Genomic DNA, 22,356 nt, shown 5'->3' on the forward strand with positions numbered 1-22,356 from the left:
ATCATACATACTCATATATATATATATCGTATATACATACATACCTGGTAAATAAAAACTAATTTGTAATACTCATAAAGTTTGTCAATCATGCCAGGAAATTTTTTTTTGTGTGTCAGAGATTTGAAGAAAAGCTTGTCTGAATCCTAATTATGAATATTGGGAATGTATTAATATGAAAAAAAGTTTACTTTGGTTGCACCGAAGCTAAAAACCCTTGATAGATACACCTCTTTTAGCAACTACATGCTATATATGTATGTACATAACTAAATCTGAAGACGTCAGCGGCCAACGGTTTGCAATCAACAGAAGGCGTTTTGCTAGTTCTGTACAATGTTGGCTCAAAAAGTATCGCGAATTTTGTATTTCTTAAGAAAATAAAATAAAAAATAAATAAAAAGATAAATAAACATTCTTGAAAATCTATTTTTTTTTTTGAACATTGAAAACACTTCCAAAAGCAATTTTTGTGAACTTGTTTAGCTCCTTCTTCGATGCAGTGTTTATCTCCTCAATCGTAGCGTCGTTCTTTTATGGGCCACTTCAGTTTTGGGAACGGACTAGGTCCGCAGGAATGCGGTGGCTGAGGCACCATCAATAAGTTGTTTTTGGTCAATCGTTGTGTTTAGTTTCTCAGCAATTTCTCTAAGAGTGATTTGACTATTGGTCAATACCATTTTCTTCATTTCATTAGTGTTTTCGTCTTTCCTAGACCTGCTCGCCGCAGTCAATATTCGTAATGCAGTGGATACGCACTTAATTTTGTTTTTCACACAAAAGTTAATACAGTTTCTTTGGTAAATTTTTTGTAATTAGCAAAACTTGAAGACTTGGACGTCCAAGCCAAACAAGCAGCTATCAAAAATTAACTAAAACTTCAAAAATAGTAGCAACATAATAAAACAAGCGAAAATCGGAAAAAAATCAAAATACTAAATACTTTTTGTACAAACCTAATTTGGCCACGTTATTTGAAATTAGTGATCTTCAAGACCATTTAATGTTACTTAAGGGGTTACATGGGTTTCCTCAGATAAAAAACAGCCTTTTACAACAACTTTTTTCTCATATAAAAAATTAAATACTTTATTAGAATTTTTATTGTTACAAACATACACATTTTCACAAAGAAATTTCGAAATTTTTGGAAAAAATATTTTAAACATTTTTTTTAAATAGTTGTAAACGAAAAAAATCCTTCGTCCAAGTCTTTAAGAATTATATCTCATAGACCTGTGTAAACTTTCATGAAGATCGGTTGAGTAGTTCTAGAGAAATCTTGCCAACCGACTTCAAAAACACAGTTTCGAGAAAAATGCCTTAAAAGACGGCGCTCTTAGCCTCGAGCGCACAAGTTCTCAAGGCTATATCTCCGAAACTATTACTCGAATCAACTTGAAAAAATTGATTAAACCTAAGTAACCCCTTAAAAATAATATTATCTTGCTTTTGATCGGCCAGTTTGTATGGCAGCTATAAGCGATAGTAAAATGAACCGATTTTGGGGAGAAAATAATGCGTGTGAAATTTCAGATCGTCATGCTGATCATTTATACAAATTGTATGGGGTCTTTGGCATTTTCTGCTGGGTAGAAAACTTCGTGGCAAAACTACGAATGATTAGAACACCCTAATGTACACTCTTATTTAAACACATCAGTATATACCTTTTTATACTTTTATTTAAAAAAGGGATTTTAGACATTTATAAATTTTTAATGACAATTTACACACATTTGGCAGCACATTTATTTTGCCTACCACCAATTGTGGTTGCTTTTTATTACAATTTTTAATTTGCCGCAAACACATGCAATAAATAACAGCGACAATTAATTATTATGTATAAGCGGCTATTTACGTGTGGCTATAAAGATTTATATTTGCACACTTTACAACAATAAACACACGTATAAATGCATGTATCCATGTGAGGAAGTATACATATATGTATATATGTACGCAATATATATGTATGTATACAAAAAATCTCCTTCTTTCAATTTACATCTGATTTTTTTCACTTGCACTTGTCTAATTGTCCGTCTAGATTTATTGCATCGCATTGAGCGTGTCTCTTGACTCTGTGCGAAATTCTAAACTCATTGTGCACCAAAATTCTAAACACACTCGCATTTTAATTGCCGCAAACAAACTCAAAATTGTTGCAACTCAATTTTCTTTTGCTTTTATTCAGCTTTTCGTTGAGTATTTGAATTCTTTTGCTGCGCTAATGAGTTCAAGTTTGCCGTAGCGCTTTTCTCTAAAAACACAATCGCTTTGTGCTATTTTTCGTGAGAAAATTTCCGAAAAATATCAAGATCTCTTAATGCACACAACTTGAGTGTATGAAGCGATCTTTCTTCAGAAATTTGTAGTTTCAAGTTTTTTTCATTTTTTTAATTTTGTTTTTGTGCATGAAAATCGATGTAGAGGATTTTCCTCAATGCCGAAGCTGTCGGCGTTGGTGAGCGGCTGATAGAGGAAAATAGTATCTATAAATGATCGTGAAAATTTGCGCGCACTACAACAAACGTATGGTGGTGATCTATTGGTCAGTCTGTGATAAAATTTCGAGACGTTTAGAACGAAATTTATTTCTGCAAATAGATGAAAGCAAACGTAAATTAGCACAGAAAATATGGATGGCAAGCAAGAAAGCTGAGCCAAAGTGTGTTACGGTGACAGTGGCGTCACCGCCTAACCAAATCGTAAAAACCATGCAAATTTGTTGTTTATAAATAAGCAAACGGAAAATGTCGTAAAGAAAAATGCTGCAAATTAACGTCAAATAACGTGGAGAAAACGAAAATAAATGAAGGAAAACATTAAATTTTAAAGTTTCAACTCGAAAAAAACTAGTGTTGTGATATTGATAGTGTCTGATATGAAATTAATTAAAAATAAGTTTCGGTATAAATTTTAAAAATCTGTTTCGCTTGTTACCAAGAGCAGCACGATTATTCAAAATTTCAGCTCGCTAATTACGCTAAAAACAAATGACAAATCTGCAAAAGTGCATGCATCGTTAGGACTACAAGGAAATGAAACACCATTAAAATAAAAAAATAAAAATAAAATAATAAGATTTGTCTGCAATAAATAAATAAGTTTCACCTGCTAAACCAATCAAGCAGCTCACTTAGTTGTGTGCAAAACGAAAAGTGTAGTGAAATGAAAAGCTTACATTTTAAACACATTGAACCGTTTGTATTTAATCGCCGAAATATTTTTAAAGTGCAAAAATCGTAAATGACAACGACTAATAGATAACAACAACAATAACCTTCACCCCTTTTCGTTGAACGAAAGCAAAAAGACAAACGAAGAGCTAATTAATGAAATTCAAAAACAAAAACTAAATAAAAAACGCTTTTGAAAAGTTTTTTTTTCTAAGTAAAAAATAATAAAATAAATAAGCAATAATATTACAGTAAATTAATATTATAATAAAAAAATAAATAAATTAAGAAATATTTAAAAACAAATAATAAATATATAACAACAATAATAATAATGAAAAAATAAAATAATGATAAAAGAATAAATTGAATAAAGAATAATAATTAAAAATGTATAAACAACAATATTGAAATAATATAATAAAAAATTAATTAATAATTAATGAAATTCAAAAACAAAAATTAAATAAAAAACGCTTTTGAAAAGATTTGTTTAAAGTTAATTAAATAATAAAAATAAAACAATAATGAAATAAATAAAAAAAGACAATAAATTAAAGTAAATAAATAGTATAATAAAAAATAAATTTAAAAAAATTTAAAGAAAATTAATAAAAATATTAATAAAATATATAAACAATTATCTTAAAATAATATAATAAAAACTTAATTTAATTTATATATTTTAAACAAATTTCTTAAAATAATACAATCAAAACTTAATTAAAAAAAAAATATTTAAGAATTAAATTAAAAAATTAATTAATAATTAATGAAATTCAAAAACAAAAATTAAAAAAAAACGCTTTTGAAGGGATTTTTTAAAGTTAATTAAATAATAATAATAAAATAAATAAAAAACAATGAATTAAAGTAAATAAATAATACAACAAAAAATAAATTTAAAAAAATGTAACGAAAATTAATAAAAATATTAATAAAATATATAAACAATTATCTTAAAATAATATAATAAAAACTTAATTAATAAAAAATTATTTAAGAATTAAATTAAAAAATTAATTAATAATTAATGAAATTCAAAAACAAAAATTAAATAAAAAAACACTTTTGAAAAATATTTTTTTCAAGGTTACAAAAATAATAAATTAAAAAAAAAAATTAATATAAATATAAAATTTATAAAAAAAATTAAATAATGCCAAAAGAATAAATTTAATTAAAAATAATAAAATATATAATCAATAATATTAAAATAATAATAATAAAATATATAAATAATTTTAAAAATAAAAAAGTAAATAAAAAATACTCATTTCCAAAATCTGCTTTGCAATAAACATATTAAAGTTCCTGTATGGTTTGATGGTTCAAAATAATTATTTCTCATAAACGATTATTTGCTAGTTGAACACAGCAATAATGAATGCATTTAACGTTACTTTAGCGGCACTCGAAGAACTTAACTCGAATATATGGTATAACAATCGACTACACCGCTTGTCTGAGTGTTTCTTTTCGATCTTGTAAGATGCGTTTTGGACTGATTCTACAAATAGAGGATTTCAAAATTTCAACATAGAAATTAAAAATTCTGCTCAAATTTTTTGAGAATCCTTTGCTTTGCATAAAATCTCTCTTATATGCATTAGCCACATTTTCATAGACATTTTTGCTTATTCAAATATTTTGAAAATGAAACAATGTGCTGTATGTGCTTTCTTTATCCTGAATTTATAATCCAAGAACCATTACTTTCGCTTCTTGTTCCATTTTTTATGAGATAACATATTCTAAAGCCTGATATATCTCATTTTTTTTTATATTTGCTATTTTTTTGTAATATTTGTTTTTTTTTCATATATTTGTTGTTTTTTCTCGCTAGACACATTGCCTGCAGCCAAATCGAGTGGTGGGTGTGTTTTTGGCAGCACCCACTTTCTATTCAAATTTTTTTCGTTTGTGGCTCTCCCTACATAGTATTTGTTGCCGCTAAAGCTTTGATAGCGTTGGATATTGTTTATACACCCACTATGTATGCATCATCATCTATTTACAAGCATACTATACTCAGCTATATAATCACATATGTATGTATATACTATATGTATGTACATATATATAAACATAAATATGGCATGGGCTTGAGAAAAGGCAGCTCGTGGACGTAAAGAATGAAATATATAATTTTTCTACATTTTTTGCTTATATTATTTATGAGAACACAAATTTTATTTTTTATTTACTTTTTTGTTTTATTTTATAGATCTATTTGTTAAATTATTATATGTATATATAAATTTTATGGTTTAATTGCATTTGTATTTGTATTTTTTATTCCTTTGTGATTATCATCATTACTGTTCTTTAATTTATTATCACCACCGCTTTGATATACCTAGACCAATTTTCTTATGTTTTCAAAATACCGGGGTTTCCAATAGGGATGATATTATTTCTTAGTGTCGTTTCGGCCATTTTTGATATGTCATGATTTTTAATTTTTTTTTTCATTGTATTCAGTAATGTTTACAATTTCATCATTTCCATAATATATATGCAAGAACAACTTTTACAAATTATTCAATTTTATTATCAAATAATCGTTCGCCAATTGCAACTTTTCGTGCGCTTTTGCCATTTTATGGTCGTAATAATGTTGCGGTCAATAAATAAAACAATCGGTTCTGGTGCAAAGAAAATCGACAAATTATTCATGAATAACCATTACACTCACCTAAATTGACAGTTTGGTGTGGTTTTTGGTCTAGTGGAATCATCGGCCCGTACTTCGTTCGAAATGATGCTAATGACACCGTTACTGTCAATGCAGAGCGGTTTAGATCGATGATAACCAACTTTTTATGACCGCAATTGAAAGAAGTTGATTTTGGCAACATCTGGTTCCAACGAGACGTTGCCACACAGCATGTGCTACAATCGAATTATTGCGAGAAAAATTTGGAGGTTCGATTATTTCAAGAAACTGTAACATTGAATGGCCTCCAAGAAGTTGTGATTTAACTCGATTAGACCACTTCGTGTGGGGTTATTTGAAGTTATTGGTCTTTAGCAATAAACCAGACTCTCTTCTATCTTTAGAAGCCTTAACAAGAAATCATTTGCAATAAACCAGACTCTCTTCAAGCTTTAGAAGTCAATATAGAGCGTGATATCCATGAATACGACTTAATTTAGTGGAAAAGTACTTGAAAATTGGTTTCATGGAATTCGTTCCTGCAAAAGAAGTCATGAAGGCCACTAAATATAAAAACATTGGAATTTTTTTTACAGTTAGTCGGTTTTTTAATTTTTTTTTTTAAGAAATCATATCACTTTTCTTGGAAACCCCTGTATTTGCTAGTGGCATGTGTGCCAAAATTTCACTTTAATCTGGGATGTGTGTGCGGCTTTTTTATTTTATTTTTTAATCAAAGTTAAAATGTAAAAAAAAAAAAACAAATAAAAGAATTAAAATTAAAAGGAAAGAAATTTAACTCGCTCGTATTTTTATACGATCGTTTTTGCAGTGTTTCTAAATTTTAAAATTTTAAACTGCCTTACAGTTGTTCTTATGTTTAAAATAACTTAAATAAACTTAAGCTACACACATACATACATATGTATAACATAAATTTTCTAAATTTTTTTAGAACATCTGCGGTTAATCATTTTTTAGTAGAAACGTCAATCAAAAATCGATTCAAATCAATTTATAATTCAATGCATTTTTTTTATTTCATTATATTTCTTCTGCAAACTCAATTGCGATAGTTTTATCGCATGCTATTTTATTAAACAGTTCACTGCTGCTCTCTCATGCTCAAATTGAACAAACTGTCAGTTGGAGCAAATAATCAAAAAATGCAATTTTAATTGATGAATTGATTTGTCCAAAGGAAAAATCAACCAGAAAAAATTCTAAAAGGCCAATGCTGCTAAATTAAAAGCGTACTGAAAGCGTACAAGAAATATGCAAATTTATTTTTGGCTAATTGAGTTGAAAATGACAGGAGAAGGAGGCAATGTCTGAAAAAAATGTAGGTTGAGACTTTTTCTTTATCATTTTTCGCAACTAATTAATGTATTTGTATTTGAATTAAGATTGAAAGCATTGCCAAAAAAACAAATATATACACATACATACATATGTATATGCATAAGTATAGCATCAAATTTCGTTTACTGATTTACAAGTTCATCTATTATATGTATTATATATATATACATATGTATATATGTATGTATGTCGCACCTACCTTAATATTCTAATTTATTTTATTCAGTCACGCAGCAGTGACAGAAAAATTATTGATGCATATACAGACGGTACGTGCAATTACCACATCAGATCTAAATGGATAGTTAATTGAAATAATTTTGACTGCTTTGCCAAATATATTTTCGTTCTACGTTTTCTTTATAAGCCAATGCCATATAAATAGGCGTGTTTTAGAATTATCCCAAAACTCTTACCATAGACAACACTATCTGTGGCGCACTGTGCGCTCCTCGCAGTTTTATTTACAGTTATATCTAATTTAGAATTTTGACTATCTCTTATATGCATGTGTATGTATTTGAGTACGTTTGCACATACCTTCGTCTGGTTTTTGTTTGAGAGGGGTGGCGCTCTTCTGGCTTTCGTTGCTTTGGTCAATACATTGTTTGATTGCCAAAATAAATTTTGCAAAACTATTTGCCTAATTTATTTGGCGATAACCAGAAAACCGCATGGCGTGCTTACACAGCGAAAATAATTAAAGTGCAAATTTAATTAAAATTTAAACAGTGTTTGCTTAAAATCGCCGAATGGCCATAATGCGGGTGTCTGGCATATTTGCATGTACATATGTATGTATGTATGTATATATGTATGTGTTCGGTTTGTAAGTGTGTACATTTAGAAAAACATGCGTAAAATGCATTCGGTTTAATGTAAATTGACGCAGATGAATGGTGTTTATTGCTTGATAATGCGGAAATAATGTTTTCAAGTCAACAAATTATGATTTGGATTTTTCGATATAAAAAAATAATTTTGAGGGTTTTTTATGTTGCTTATTACTTTTTATATTTTCATATTTTTTTTTATTTTATTGAAATTTCGATTTTTCAAAATAAAAAAATTAGTTTTGAAATTTTTTAATGTTTTATTTTATATATTTTATTTTTTTTATTTTTATATTTTTTTTATTGTTTTTATATTTTATTGAAAAAATTATAAATAATGTGAAGCGTAATTAAAGCTTTCAGCATATGTAGAGGCTGGGTTGAGTTTTATTCTAAATTGTGTTGTGTGTGTTTTACGAACGTTAGCTTTTAGGACAGCTTTTGAAAATTGCACTTGTTGTTGGTTCCACATGTCTACATTGACGCCCGCAACTAAATAAATTTTTTTCTTACAATTTTAGATCTTTCGCAATCTAGTCTATGCCAGCCATGTACTTAATTAATAAAGTCGCCAACGCCGTTGGCAAATCGGTTTGCATTGCAGTTGACGAGGCATGTAATTAGAATCTTACAAAATTGTAATAAATTCGCAGACTTAATTTAAATATTCATAGGATTCTACATGATCTTGAAATTGGATAGTATTATTCGAAAAAATTAATAAAAAATATAATAATAAAAAAAAAAAGAAATTAACAAAAATTACTTTAATAAATAAAAAGATCACAAATGTAAGCAATTTACGATTATTACTTTCGTTGTGTTAAGCCTTTACGCCAAACTTTAGATAGTGACGAATCGAACAAACAACTGACATAAATCACATAGAGCAGCAGTAAAATTAGCAAACATAATCTGGTGGGCAGAATTAATCGGGCTAACGGGCATGTTGAAAAACGAAGCGACTATAAAAAAAACATACACACATATGCCATATGTATAACATACAACATACATATGTATATAGAGATATAGTCTCGGTAATCTGAGTTCCGGCATTATCGAATCTCTTATTTATTATTTTTTCAATAAATTTTCAAAATCTCCCACTATTTCAAGCATTGTTTGCTTTTTATCTAACTTTTTCTGTATTTCGCCGCCCATTGCATTAGCCAGCTGCTGCTTGTTCAGCGCTGTTTGTTGTTGTGTGCAATTACATATTGTGTTGATCCCTAGCGTGTGCCGTACAAAGCTTGGTTGCGCTCATTTTCATTTTGTCAAGGTGCATATTGTTAAAATAAATTGCAAAATTGTACTTCATTTTCATCGGACTTCGCACAATGCAACGACAGCGAATAGAAAACGACAAAAAATATATGTATGCAGAACAATAAAAAAAAATAATAATAGTATGTCCACATGTTGTTGCATATTTACATATATGTATGTATGTATTGTGGCATGTTTGTAATGTACTTATGTACACATGTTTGTATGTATGTATTGTATGTACTTATGTACATATGTACAACTGCTGCAACCTAGTGCTGAATTGTTTATTGTTGGTTTTGACAAATGCTTTTCGGTTGCTGTCAGACCTCAAGTCCGAGCGTAATAATGATAATTGAAAAAAAATTTAAATAAATTGCATTTTGTTTATAGGGTCGGTAATTATAATGTGTTAATGCCACACACAATTTTCATGGCAAATAGAGCGCAAGACAGGTTTATTTATATTTTTTTTATTTTTAAATTTTTGACTGCGGTATTTTGTGGCGTGTAGATTAGCAAAAACAATTCCTTAATCATTTAAATTTTTGTTTTATTTTATATTTATTTCATTTATTTTTTTTAGACTTAATTAAATATTTAAAGTTTTGTTTAGCTTTTTGTTTTATTTCAATTTATTTTTATTTATTTTTTTTTGTGTGAAACATTCTTATTTCTGTTAATAACAGCAATACCAGCTATTTTATTTATTTTAATTTTTTGTTTGTTTTGTTTTATTTTTCTCTATGACTAAATTGAAAGTTTTATGCCCGCTATCAATAGCGCACACTCAATAAAAGCGCAAATATGTCAGTATGTAAATAAAATAATTTAAAAAAGGCTGCTATGAAATTTATGCCTAGAGCCAAGAAGCTGAAGCGCTGCTATATCAATTTTCATTTTAATTAAAGCGCAAATACAACAACAATATAAACGTTTAATAATAAACAAAATTGTATGAAATATACAACCCTACATACATACATATGTATAAGAACAGAAAAAACTTCGGATAATTGCAGTGAATTGTGTTTAGTGCCATAAAAGTGCTGTAAGTGAGCGGTGTTTTTAATACAAAAACCATGCAACATTAAATTAAAATCCAGAAATTACAACAAAATTAATTTATTAAAAAAAAAATAATAATTAAAGATAGTTACAAAATTTTTACCATAAAAAATACATTGGAATTTCATCAAATCAAATCAGCGGTAATGCGCCAGCTAAAACAAAATAATTTTTCTCCACAAAAACATCAACAACGAAAAGTAAACTCATTAAACGCCGCAACAAACACACTCGCGCAACACGCTGGCAACATTGTTGCGCTTTTAACGCGCAACATTCCGACATTTTACACTGGCCAAAAGCGAAACTACACACGCAGCAGCTGTCAGAACGCAGTTCTGCTGATATTTAATCAACCGTTAGGTATATAATCCTCGCCCGCATGTTACAATTTCATTTCTATTCCAATCATGCTGGTCGTCTGGAAGTCGGTGGTGGCTCAAAGTCCACGGATCTTTGGTGGGCGCAGCAATACTATCCGTTAGAGAGTATAAAGGAATTTGAAACGGTATCGGAGAGATGGAAGAAATGTTTGGGACAATTACTCAAAACAGGTGGGAGAGCGCGTGAAACCAATGGAAATGTTTTTGGAAAGAAAAATTTATTGAGTGATTGTAAAGTTTTATAGCAATAAGTTAAAAAGAAATTAAAGTATTAAAAAATAAAACGAGAAAAAAATAAAAAAAATAGAAAAAATATAAAAAATATAAAAAAATAAAAAATTAAAAATAATTAAAATAAAAATAATAAAAAAAACGAAATAAAAAATTAAAAATAAATAACAAAATTTTTCTAATAAATTGATAATATAAATGTGTAAAAAATAAAAAGTTTTAAAAATAATTAAGTAAAGTTATGAAAAATGAAGAAAAATAATTAAATATTTTTTTGTTTCACAATAACGAATTACAATAATTTGTTTTTGAAAAGTTTAAATGCTGTATATGTTTCAGATATATTTATAATATTTAAAAATTTGCAAAAGATTAAAATTCATAAAAATTAATAAATTACAGAAATAAAAATTAAGTAAAATTCTAGAATATTTTAATTATTTTCATATTCAAAATTTTTATTAATTTTGTGTTAAAAAATAATTACAACACACAAAAAAAATAAAAATTAATAAAAAATTAATAACAAAATATAAAAAATAATAATAAACAATAAATGTAAAAAAAAATTAATAAATAAATGAAAAAAATGATTGTTTGGTAAATTATGAATGATAAAAAAATGCGCAAAAAATCAAAAATTATAAAAATAAAAAAATTAAAATGAAGAAAAACTTTAAAATATTTTTTTCCCACATTAAAAAATTTTAAAAATTAGTTTTTGAAAAATTTAAAAGATGTCTGTATGTATTCCTGATACAATTACAATATTTAAAAATTTTAAAAATATTAAAATTCATAAAAATTAATAACTTAAAGAAATGAAAAATTCTGTAAAATTTTAGAATATTTAAATTTTTTAACTACTTTTTTTGAGAATAACTAAAATATTAAAACATAAAAAAATTGTAAACGATTAAAAAAATTAATAAATAAATGAAAACAATTTTTTTCTGGTAAATTGAGAATAAAAAAAAATGTGCAAAAAATTAAAAGTTATAAGAATAATAAATTAAAGTAATTGATGATATGAAAAATGAAGTTAAATTTTAGAATATTTTAATTTTTTTTCAAATTAGCAATTTTTATTAATTTTGTGTTTGGAAAAGCTCTAAATTTAGCATAAAACACTCAAGAAATAGAAAATTTCAAATTATTTTGCACATTTTTAATTAAAAAGTGTTTTTGGTATACCTTCGAAATGACTATAAAAATTAACCACATATAAAAATTTTAATTTCACTCCATATTCAATTTTAATTTTTTCTTTCGTCAAAGTAACCGGAACGAACCCGGATATTTATGCGGCCAAATTCCTTGAAATTATTTCGGTAATGTCTTATGAAATTATTTCGGTAATGTCTTCTGCCGCTACAAGAACAATAATAAATTTAAACTAATAGATATCAATTTTATATTTATTGTTGCTGTTGTTGTAGCATAAGACGTTTACAAAATGGTTATTAGAAAGGCTACCGGGGTGGTGCTCCAAAATCGGACTTTAATTCGAACCCATACCGATTTTTTGATTTTGGCTGGTCGTTTCTCTGTATGTTAAACATAAATATTGTGCAATACACACATACATACATACATATGTCTATGTATATTGTGCAAAACTTGTAATCATTATTATTTACACCACAAAACCAGTTTATGCATTGATAATAATTAAATATAAGCTATTTCAGCACTTTATTTACACATGTTTAATCTAATGAAATTTTTTTCTCTTACAGAAGAAGACGACTCACAAATTTTCGTGAAATTCTTCCGGTTCCATAAGTGCTATGATCTAATACCAACCTCAGCTAAATTGGTTGTATTCGATACACAATTGCTGGTGAAGAAAGCTTTCTATGCACTCGTCTATAATGGTGTACGTGCAGCACCGCTCTGGGATTCACAAAAACAACAATTCGTTGGCATGTTAACCATAACCGATTTTATAAAGATTCTACAAATGTATTATAAGTCACCAAATGCATCAATGGAACAATTGGAGGAGCACAAATTGGACACATGGCGAAGTAAGTGTCGACAATATTTGCAACTTTCTACATGTAACTAATTAATTTTATTAATTATTTGTACTTTATAGATGTGCTGCACAATCAGGTTATGCCATTGGTTAGCATCAGTCCGGATGCTTCACTCTACGATGCCATTAAAATTCTCATACACAATCGTATCCATCGATTACCAGTCATTGATCCAGCGACGGGCAATGTTTTGTATATATTAACACATAAACGCATACTGAGGTTCCTCTTCTTATATGTAAGTATACTTGTACTATGGCAATGTTAGTTGATGTTTTGGAGATGAATAGTAGAAAGTACTAAAAAAATTGAGGTTATGCGGGAATATTATATACCAGTTTGTCGACACTGTTAAATTGGATTTTAACTTGAAATTGTTTTTGTTGTTGTAACAACCTAAAATGTTACCCAAACAGTTTTTGGTATAAAAACCAAACTCATTTACAGTTAGATATTGCTACATGGGTTTCCTCGGCTAAAAAACAGCCTTTTTTCAACAATTTTTTTTTTCTCATATAAAAAATGAAATATTTTATTAGAATTTTTTATTGTTAAAAACATACAGTTTTAGCAAAGAAAAAATATTTTAAACTCGGCCATTGCGACACCATCTCGGGTGACCCCTCGATAACTCCTTACATGACCATCTTAAGTGAAAAATACATGTTTTAGCTAAAACCTTAATTTAGAACTTCGACGAAGGAAAAAAACTTAAAATTTAATTTTTGGCAGACATTTTAACAAAAAAATTTAAATTTCGGGACAATTTTTTTTAAATAATCCTTTGTCGAAGTCCTTAAGAATTGTATCATAAGACGTTTACAAAACGTATCTCAAAGACCTGTGTAAAATTTCATAAAGATCGGTTGAGTAGTCCTCGAGAAATCTTACCAGCCGACTTCAAAAAAACAGTTTCGAGAAAAACGCGTTTAAAGACGACGCACTTAGCCTAGCTAGCCACGAGTGACCAAGTTCTCAAAGCTGTTTCTCGGAAACTATTACTCTAATTAATTTGAAAATTTAGGACAATGTTCTAGGGGTGTAGAGGTAGAATTTAATAAGACAATAAAAAAATACGATTTTTTGAAACCCATGTAACCCATGCAGTATTCAACTCCAAATTCACTGTTATTTTATTTTGTTGTTTATTTTCAAACTAAAACTGAATTGTTTTTTGGTTGCAGATTAACGAATTACCAAAGCCCTCGTATATGCAAAAGACCTTGCGTGATTTAAGGATCGGCACATACGACAACATTGAGACTGCGGACGAGAACACAAGCATTATAATGGCGTTGAAGAAATTTGTGGAGCGACGAGTATCGGCTTTGCCGTTAGTGGACTCCGAAGGGCGGCTTGTTGATATTTACGCGAAATTCGACGTAATTGTAAGTATTTAGATCTCATTAGGTTCTTATCTCGCAATAAAGTCATAAAACAGGGGTGGAGAGAGTTTCCTTACCAAAAGAAAGAGAATTGTTAAGTTATCAGTAAACCCGATTTACATATATGTATATAGACTGTTTACACTAGCTTTACACTGTATTCAACCTCCTTTTTTTTTGCAGAACTTGGCCGCCGAGAAGACCTACAACGATTTAGATGTCTCGCTGCGCAAAGCAAATGAACACCGCAACGAATGGTTCGAAGGTGTGCACAATTGTCGCTTAGATGAGACACTCTACACAATTATGGAGCGTATTGTGCGCGCCGAAGTGCATCGTCTCGTTGTCGTTGATGAGAATCAGAAAGTGATTGGTATTATTTCACTATCCGATATACTGTTGTACCTGGTTTTACGTCCAAGTGGCGAAGGTTTAGGCAACTCTGAAAATTCATTACGCGCCTCTGATCCCATTTTGCGACGCAAATCGTCCGATGACGAAGATGCCGATACAAAATCATCGGGCAGTCGTAGTATTATTGATGATATACCCGAGGAGGAGCCAGCATTGGTGACAACAACAACAACAGCGCCCACATCGGCGCCACCAACGAACGGTGACGAAATTAAAAGCGAGTCGAATGAGGAGCTTGATGCCTCAACACAACAAAAGCAAAATGGTGATAGTAGTAATACCGCTGAAGTGTCCTTTGCCGCCGAGGCGGAAGAAGATCCCGTGGACGATGCCGATCAGTTAAGTGATAATGATGATGATGTCGTGACTGGGCAATTTGTGGATCTGAAGAAATCGCTCGACGCGTCAGCGGATGATGACAGAGAATTGGAAACGGCCGCGTCGGCAGCCTCAGCGCTGGGTGGCATGCCAACAACGACGGCACGCGAGATGGCGCTTGTTAGTGAATAATTTTTTTTTTAATTATACATTAATATATCAAGCTACAAACAAACATATATTATATACATACATACATACATATATTTAAGTATGCGTTTTTTTAGTCAGCGAATTACAAACAAACAATAGATTTGATAAACTTGAACGTTGCTATGAATGCTTCAAAGCCTTACTAATATAAAAGAAAAAGAAAAACAAAAAAAAAAACATTCGAGGAGAGTGTTTAAATTTTTTTGAATGCATTGGATTAATTGTGTGTGCAAACTGCAGTCAACGCTGGGAACGAGTGAGTCGCTGACACTCGGACGAAGAGCGAAGGATCGTGCAACAATCTTTGAGGCTCGAAAGGAGCTTCGGAAAGGCTGCGTGTTGACGCTTAGTCACACACATGCACATACACACATTAAACAGTGGCAAGGCAAGTGTAATAATCAAGGTTTTTTGATAGGGCTCAGCGAACCTCTTATATTTATATGATGAAGAAAAATTAGTGTTTTTTTAAACTTAAGTAGAAATTATTGCAAAACTACAAAGCAAGCAACATAAAACAAAACAAACACAAAACTGCTTGTACTATAAAAAGTCAATAAAGAGAATTATGATACTTCTATGATGCAGATAACGGTTAAATTATTAGTTGCTATCAGTTGTAAGTAAACATGCGCCTTAATTGGACACTAAAGCCAGACAAAAGAAAATTTGTAACTAACAAAAGCTTCCCACATTACAAATACATACACATACAAATATACATACTAACACACATGCATACAAATATACATACAAACTAGTTTGCAAAACCTACAAACATAAATAAAATCGTAAAAAGCTAAAAAAACAAAATTACCAACAACCTATATAATAAAAAAATAACAAACAAATAAATATTGAAAACCATATAATTGCAAACAATTACCGAAACAAAGATTTCATACCAATTAAAGCAGCAGCTTAACCACCATACAAATAAAATGTAGTTTTAGTAGCGGAAGTGAAAACGAATGCAAAAGGCGAAAACAAAGTGCAGAGAAAGCGTCCGTACGCTTATTATATAATGTAATATTTGGAAGGAATGTTATCTATGTTTTTATTACAATAAAACAAACAAGAAAAAGTAAAATAAAAAATAAAACAAAAATATGATGGTACTTTTTATATAAAATATTACTATTAAACTATTATTATTATTAATATTATTATGTACTGCTAATTCAATTATGATTACTATCATTATTATTATATATAATTATAAATTAATGTAATTATGATTATTGCTATTATAATTATAAAGTTCAATAAAAAGAAAAGAAGTTTTAAAACATTGAATTACTGATCTATGTAAGCGAATACTATTAATAATACATAATTAAATGCAAACAAAAACAAAACTCAAAACAAACAAATATTGTATTTGAATAAAAATTTGAAAATAATAAAAACACGTGGGAAAATAGTAGAGAACTGTAGTATTTGCGCGTGGTGCATAAAACTAAAAGCAACAAAAGGAAACAAATAAATGCATATATTTTCTTTGCAAAATTCGTGGAAGTTTCTTTGCTCCTGCTATTACATAAAAAGGGTTATGTTTCGGAAAATGCTTTGAGTTTTTGGTTAAATGTGAATAAAAACAATATTTTCGTAACTCTTTTTTTTCTAAAACGTGTTATTATTTGAGGTCGCTATTAGACAGAACAATATACTGTGTAAAGATGTTTGTTGATTACACAACTTACATCGATGAAAAGCATTTAATTGAGTTAATACCCTTTACACATTAAAAATCGAAGATAGAGCCATTTCTTATTACTGATTTCGTTGTTTTAGGCACTTAATTTATCTGTCGTTACAAAGATGAACAGCAGCAATATGAAAGACTTTGCCAAACATGTAGTTTCCTTATAAAAAACGACAATTGTTCTATTTTTCTTTTATTATATTCTTAAACTTTGAATTGACTTCTCTTTTCTTTACCAAGCACAGATATATCTTTAGCAGCTACGTTCCACCTGTGATAATAGTAGATATTCAATCACAAAGATATACTTAAATTTTTTTTTTTAGAAATATTTATAATATTGTTTTTTGTTTATGACTTGTGTCCACCAACGGATTTTTTAAAATAAATATTTAAATTCACCTCAATTTAGCGCGCGGTATTAACCAAAGGAAGAGTAGTTAATGCATTGTTGTTATTAAGGATGCCACAAAATGAATAATTTTTCACAGTGTGTAGAGCACAAACCAAATGTTCAGAAAGATATATTCGCTATATAATTTCAATGTACAATTTATTTTTGCTAAAGGTAATAACATTTCTTTAGAACATATATGTATATTATAATAAACCCGGGACCAAATCAGAATTTCTTAATCCACACAATTTTTAGAAATGGTTGTCACCCTGTGTGATGTAGCACACGTTTTCGCCATTAACGAAATCAAAACAATATCACCGGGTTATAGTCAACTAATCAGCACGTTTAGCCTCTAATTAAAAGGAGAGTATTTTGGGGATATTGAAGCCATGTATTCATTCGAAATTAAAGAAATTCCCGGCAAGGTGTGTAATTTACGTACAAAAATTAAATTGTTCTTGCATTGAGCATAGTCTTCGGAAGGGAAACTTTGTTGTGTAGATCATGCGTTCATATCGATGTTTGTATACAAAGCGTTTTCGAGGAACTGAAACTTCCTCACTAGAAAATTTTCGTCAGAATCTGTATATGAATGTGTTGTTTTTGTAAGTAAATAATTTTGTTAATAACATTTAGGGACGGTCTATGATCTCGACAAAAACGTTTGCTATTGGTGAAACTATTTTCGAGGAGGAGCCCTTTGTGTCACGACAGTTCTCTTGGAATGCTGCTTATGGGTATAAAGCTTGTGATCATTGTATGCGACCTTTAGAAACAGTTTTAGAAAATGTGCGTCGATTGGCTAATAACAATGCATTGGTAGTGCCTTTGCCAGAATACGATCCAACAACACCATGGCTGCAACAATTTACACAATGTCCCAATTGTAAAGTTCGGTACTGTTCCGAGGATTGTCGTATGGAGGCTTTAAATAAATATCATCGTATAGCTTGTATGGGTGCTTTCCATACAGACGACACACACCCAATAAACGCATTGAATGAAATATGGAAGTAGGTGTAAACAAATATCTTGCACATTACTTTTTTCAACAATTTGGATACTTTCAGAAAAATGCATTATCCGCCGGAAACTGGTACAATTATGTTAATTGTTCGTTTAATGGCCATGTATAAGCAAAGTAACAACAAAGAGCAGTTTCTCCAGTCGCTTCAATCCTTCCAATCGCTAATAGTTAATACAGAACAAAAAATATATCACAAAATGTTGGGGGAACACTTTGAACAACAAATGGAACAACTTTTTGTAGCATTTTGTAGAGCATTTGCGGACGAGGAATTAGCTGCTGTAAGTGTAATGTTCCCGAAATTTGTTGAACATATTTTCAAGTGTTTGCCTTTAGTTCACCAACGCGGAGGCTTTTAAGGCATTAATGGGCATGATTGGCACAAACAGTCAGGGCATTGCGACGAGTCCGTTGGCGGAATGGGTGAAAAAAGTGAGCGATTTACCAATGCCTGAAGGTGATAAGACAAAACTTGACGAATATATTGATGATATTTACAATAAAGTGGGAGAATGTAAGTTAACAACAATTACTTCATAGTTAAATTACGTATTATTATTTCACACGTATACATACCTATGTATCCATTAAAGTCGCGGGCGAATTTCTCAACACTGAGGGTGCTGGACTTTATCTACTTCAAAGCAAGATTAACCACAGTTGTGTACCAAACGCTCATTCGACATTTCCTTATTCAAACGACATAGTTGTGTTGAAAGCGGTAGCACCTATACAAGTTGGTGAAGAAATTTGCATATCTTACTTGGATGAGTGCCAGCTGGAGCGCAGCAGACATTCGAGACAAAAAGTAAATAAATTTGTAGAATTAACTGTTAAACTCCCGAAGCTGTAATCAAAACTGTTTTGTATGTCTTTTTAGATTCTTAAAGAAAACTATATTTTTGTATGCCAATGTCCTAAATGTCAATCGCAAAGTACCGACCCCGATGAAACAAGCGAAGATGAGGATGACGATATGGATATGGACGATGACGATGCGGATATGTCGGATTAACTACACATTTGTTTTATACATTTCATATGTAGGTACATATTATTGTAAGAATTGAACTTACAATACAATGGATCATATGTACATTGAATTTTGTTCACAATTTACATAAAACTTTGTTATAAGCGAATTAAACAGTAAAATTACACTAAAATATTTGTTAAACTTCTTTGAAATATCTATTAAGCACTCGAAACAGGTGTCAAATTAATTAGATTGTTGCTACTTTCAGCCAGCTCTGCTATAGACACTCGCCCTCGCTGTCTTATGAATTTTGCTACTTCAAGTAATTCTTCTTGTGATACGTAGATGAACTTTCCACGATCATCGATCACACCCGTTAATGTACCATTCGCTTGTAAGTCCTGTATACGATCGATCACTTGTTGAGTTTTCAGTTTGAATTCCATTGCCAAATCCTCCAAAACAATTACTTTGTTATCTTTGATATATTGTATAAAATCTTGTAAAAGTTGCTCTTTTTCTGCATCCTCGGCTTCCTCATAACCTTCCTCTTCAATTTTGAATGCTTCCTTCATTTTTAAGTACTCCTCATGCTCCTTACGTTCACGTTCTTCGCGTGCCAAACGCTCTGCTTCTGCTGCTTTACGTTCCACTTCCTCCTCACGTTCTTCCTGTTGTTTTCGTTCTGCTTCGAGTTTAGCTTCCTTGACTTTACGCTCCTCACGCTGTTTTAGCTCTTGCTCTCGCATTATTCGTTTTTGTTCTTTTGCTTCCATTTTGGCACGTTTCTTGGCGCCCATTTTCTCATCCAAGACCGGACCAGACGGAGTTTCATCATCATCCCAATCTTCGTCGTTGTCATTCGCTTCTAAGGCATTATCTAAAGCAGCGGCCTGATCTGCGGCTGCAGCTGCTGCAGCGTTCTGACGCAAACGGTTACGCTGGTTTCGAGCTATCTGGGCACGTCGTGGAATACCCTCTTGTGCCCTAACCGGAACTCCTCGCTGTGCTGGCTTATCTGCTTTGTCTGCGAAAGTTTATGAATTTTAACCAACGTAATAATAATTATTATGATCCATCACATACCTCCTGTTGATTTTCTTTGGAAAAGCAACAATCCAATTAGTATTACTAGCAACGCCGTTGCTATACCTATTAACAAGGTCAAATCCATATTTCTTTAAATATTAAAAATATATATGCAATTGATTTGCCTACACAGCAATTTAACTATTTTGTTTTTGTAATATTATACTTTAAACGTCAACAAATCACGAAAACTGGCATCAAAGCAAAATTAGCAAAAGAATGCCAACCTTAGTTATATTTCAAAGGGGGAACTTTAACTAGCTGAATTAGCAATTTAATTTAAAAAAATAGTAATTTGTACCATTAGAACAGGAAGTGAAATGTTCTAGTGGCAATTAATCAAATTAATCAAACATATTTTGCTAGGAATAATATTCGATTAAAAAGACTACTCACGATCACCCTGTAAGCAATATTGATTCAAAAACGAACAGAACAACATATGTAAAGAAAATAACTAAATGTCAGATTTTTCTACATTGGCATACGTGTCGGGGTGATATAAACGAATTTAGAAATTAATATTCTTTCACATAGTTATACAGAATTTAACCGCTGTAATAAGGATAATCATGAGTAAATGTTTAGTTACCTCAATTGTACTGCTTTGTGTTCTACAAACAACATTTGGCCTTTACTTCCACATAGCAGAAACAGAGCGAAAATGTTTTATAGAAGAAGTTCCTGATGAGACCACCGTCATCGGTAAGCCATCTTAATATTTTGTACAAAGCATTGCGAAATATTTCACTAAACAATTTGCTTTTAACTACTTATATTTTATAGTGAACTACAAAGTGGAACTATACGACCCGCGGTCTAATGGTTTTATGCCCTCCTCTCCCGGTATTGGCATGCATGTGGAAGTACGTGATAGCGACGATAAAGTTATACTCTCACGCGTTTATAGTTCTGAAGGTCGCATCTCCTTTACTTCACATATACCCGGTGAACATGTAATTTGCATGTATTCGAATAGCACAGCTTGGTTTAGTGGTGCACAATTGCGTGTCCATTTGGATATACAGGTGGGCGAGCACGCCATCGATTACGCGAATGTTGCACAAAAAGAGAAATTGACTGAATTACAATTGCGCATACGTCAATTACTTGATCAAGTGGATCAAATCACCAAAGAACAGAACTATCAACGTTATAGGGAGGAGCGTTTCCGTCATACAAGTGAAAGCACCAACTCGCGCGTTTTATGGTGGTCATTGGCACAAACTTTTGTTTTGGTCTGTATGGGATTCTGGCAGATGCGACACTTAAAGAGCTTCTTCGAGGCGAAGAAACTAGTGTAAAGATTTATAACCAACGAATACGCGGGTGGATACGAAGACAGTACGAAGGCGAATTGTTATAATTAGTAAAAGTCATTTTTGAATATACATCCACTCGCAGAAGTTATACTAATTAAAATAATCAGAAAAATTGATTTGTTCATTAGCAACAGTTTTTCGATGTGCCAACGTATAGAAAAACTAATGTCGACACTAACCAAGCTCATCCATTTCATTTTTTCTCAATCTCAGTTGCTTATCAATACAAATCCTTATACCAGCATGAACCGTTTTGCAAAGAATTGCTCAGACAAAAATTATAGTACTTTATAATATAGTAAATTTATTCTGTATAACCATGAAACTTTTTTTGTGAATCCTACCCATTTCTGTTTCATAATTCTTAGTAATAAAAAAGTAAATTTAATTATATATGATGTAATGTTTTATTATGATAACTGTAAGTGCGACATTCTTCCGTGCAATGGACTGTGACTCAGAGCACAGCATCAGT

The 22,356-nt window shown here is 30.4% G+C and overlaps 4 protein-coding genes across 11 annotated transcripts in view; 3 read left to right on the top strand and 1 right to left on the bottom strand.

The window, feature by feature from the left end:
- LOC126767882 (5'-AMP-activated protein kinase subunit gamma-1) overlaps positions 1-16,871 on the top strand; it is a 236,166-nt gene extending 219,295 nt beyond the window's left edge. For 7 of the 8 annotated variants that reach the window (XM_050485583.1, XM_050485582.1, XM_050485590.1 and 4 more), the window contains 4 exons: positions 12,730-13,020; positions 13,092-13,270; positions 14,217-14,420; positions 14,601-16,871. In XM_050485583.1, coding sequence (XP_050341540.1) covers positions 12,730-13,020; positions 13,092-13,270; positions 14,217-14,420; positions 14,601-15,341 — 1,415 coding nt within the window. In that variant the 3' untranslated portion in view covers positions 15,342-16,871. Of the gene's footprint in view, positions 1-10,512; positions 10,931-12,729; positions 13,021-13,091; positions 13,271-14,216; positions 14,421-14,600 lie in introns of those variants that run through there. The other variant, XM_050485591.1, reaches the window with a different exon arrangement.
- Positions 16,872-17,750: 879 nt separating this feature from the next.
- On the top strand, positions 17,751-19,671 carry LOC126751574 (histone-lysine N-trimethyltransferase SMYD5). The gene is made up of 6 exons (XM_050461950.1): positions 17,751-17,892; positions 18,104-18,480; positions 18,538-18,775; positions 18,831-19,008; positions 19,088-19,302; positions 19,375-19,671. Exons 1-6 carry the CDS (start codon positions 17,857-17,859, stop codon positions 19,507-19,509), a joined length of 1,179 nt encoding a protein of 392 aa, XP_050317907.1. The 5' UTR covers positions 17,751-17,856; the 3' UTR covers positions 19,510-19,671.
- LOC126751576 (DDRGK domain-containing protein 1) lies at positions 19,663-20,727 on the bottom strand. The gene is made up of 2 exons (XM_050461952.1): positions 20,557-20,727; positions 19,663-20,497 (listed from the first exon to the last, which is right to left on the bottom strand). The coding sequence occupies exons 1-2, from the start codon at positions 20,642-20,644 to the stop codon at positions 19,689-19,691; spliced, it is 897 nt and encodes a 298-aa protein (XP_050317909.1). The 5' UTR covers positions 20,645-20,727; the 3' UTR covers positions 19,663-19,688.
- A 274-nt stretch (positions 20,728-21,001) lies between these two features.
- Positions 21,002-22,274, top strand: LOC126751578 (transmembrane emp24 domain-containing protein eca). Its single transcript, XM_050461954.1, has 2 exons — positions 21,002-21,264; positions 21,346-22,274. The coding sequence occupies exons 1-2, from the start codon at positions 21,132-21,134 to the stop codon at positions 21,861-21,863; spliced, it is 651 nt and encodes a 216-aa protein (XP_050317911.1). The 5' UTR covers positions 21,002-21,131; the 3' UTR covers positions 21,864-22,274.
- Positions 22,275-22,356: the final 82 nt, after the last annotated feature.

This window comes from Bactrocera neohumeralis, chromosome 2 (assembly GCF_024586455.1).
Source record: "Bactrocera neohumeralis isolate Rockhampton chromosome 2, APGP_CSIRO_Bneo_wtdbg2-racon-allhic-juicebox.fasta_v2, whole genome shotgun sequence".
Taxonomy (NCBI): Eukaryota; Metazoa; Arthropoda; class Insecta; order Diptera; family Tephritidae; genus Bactrocera; species Bactrocera neohumeralis.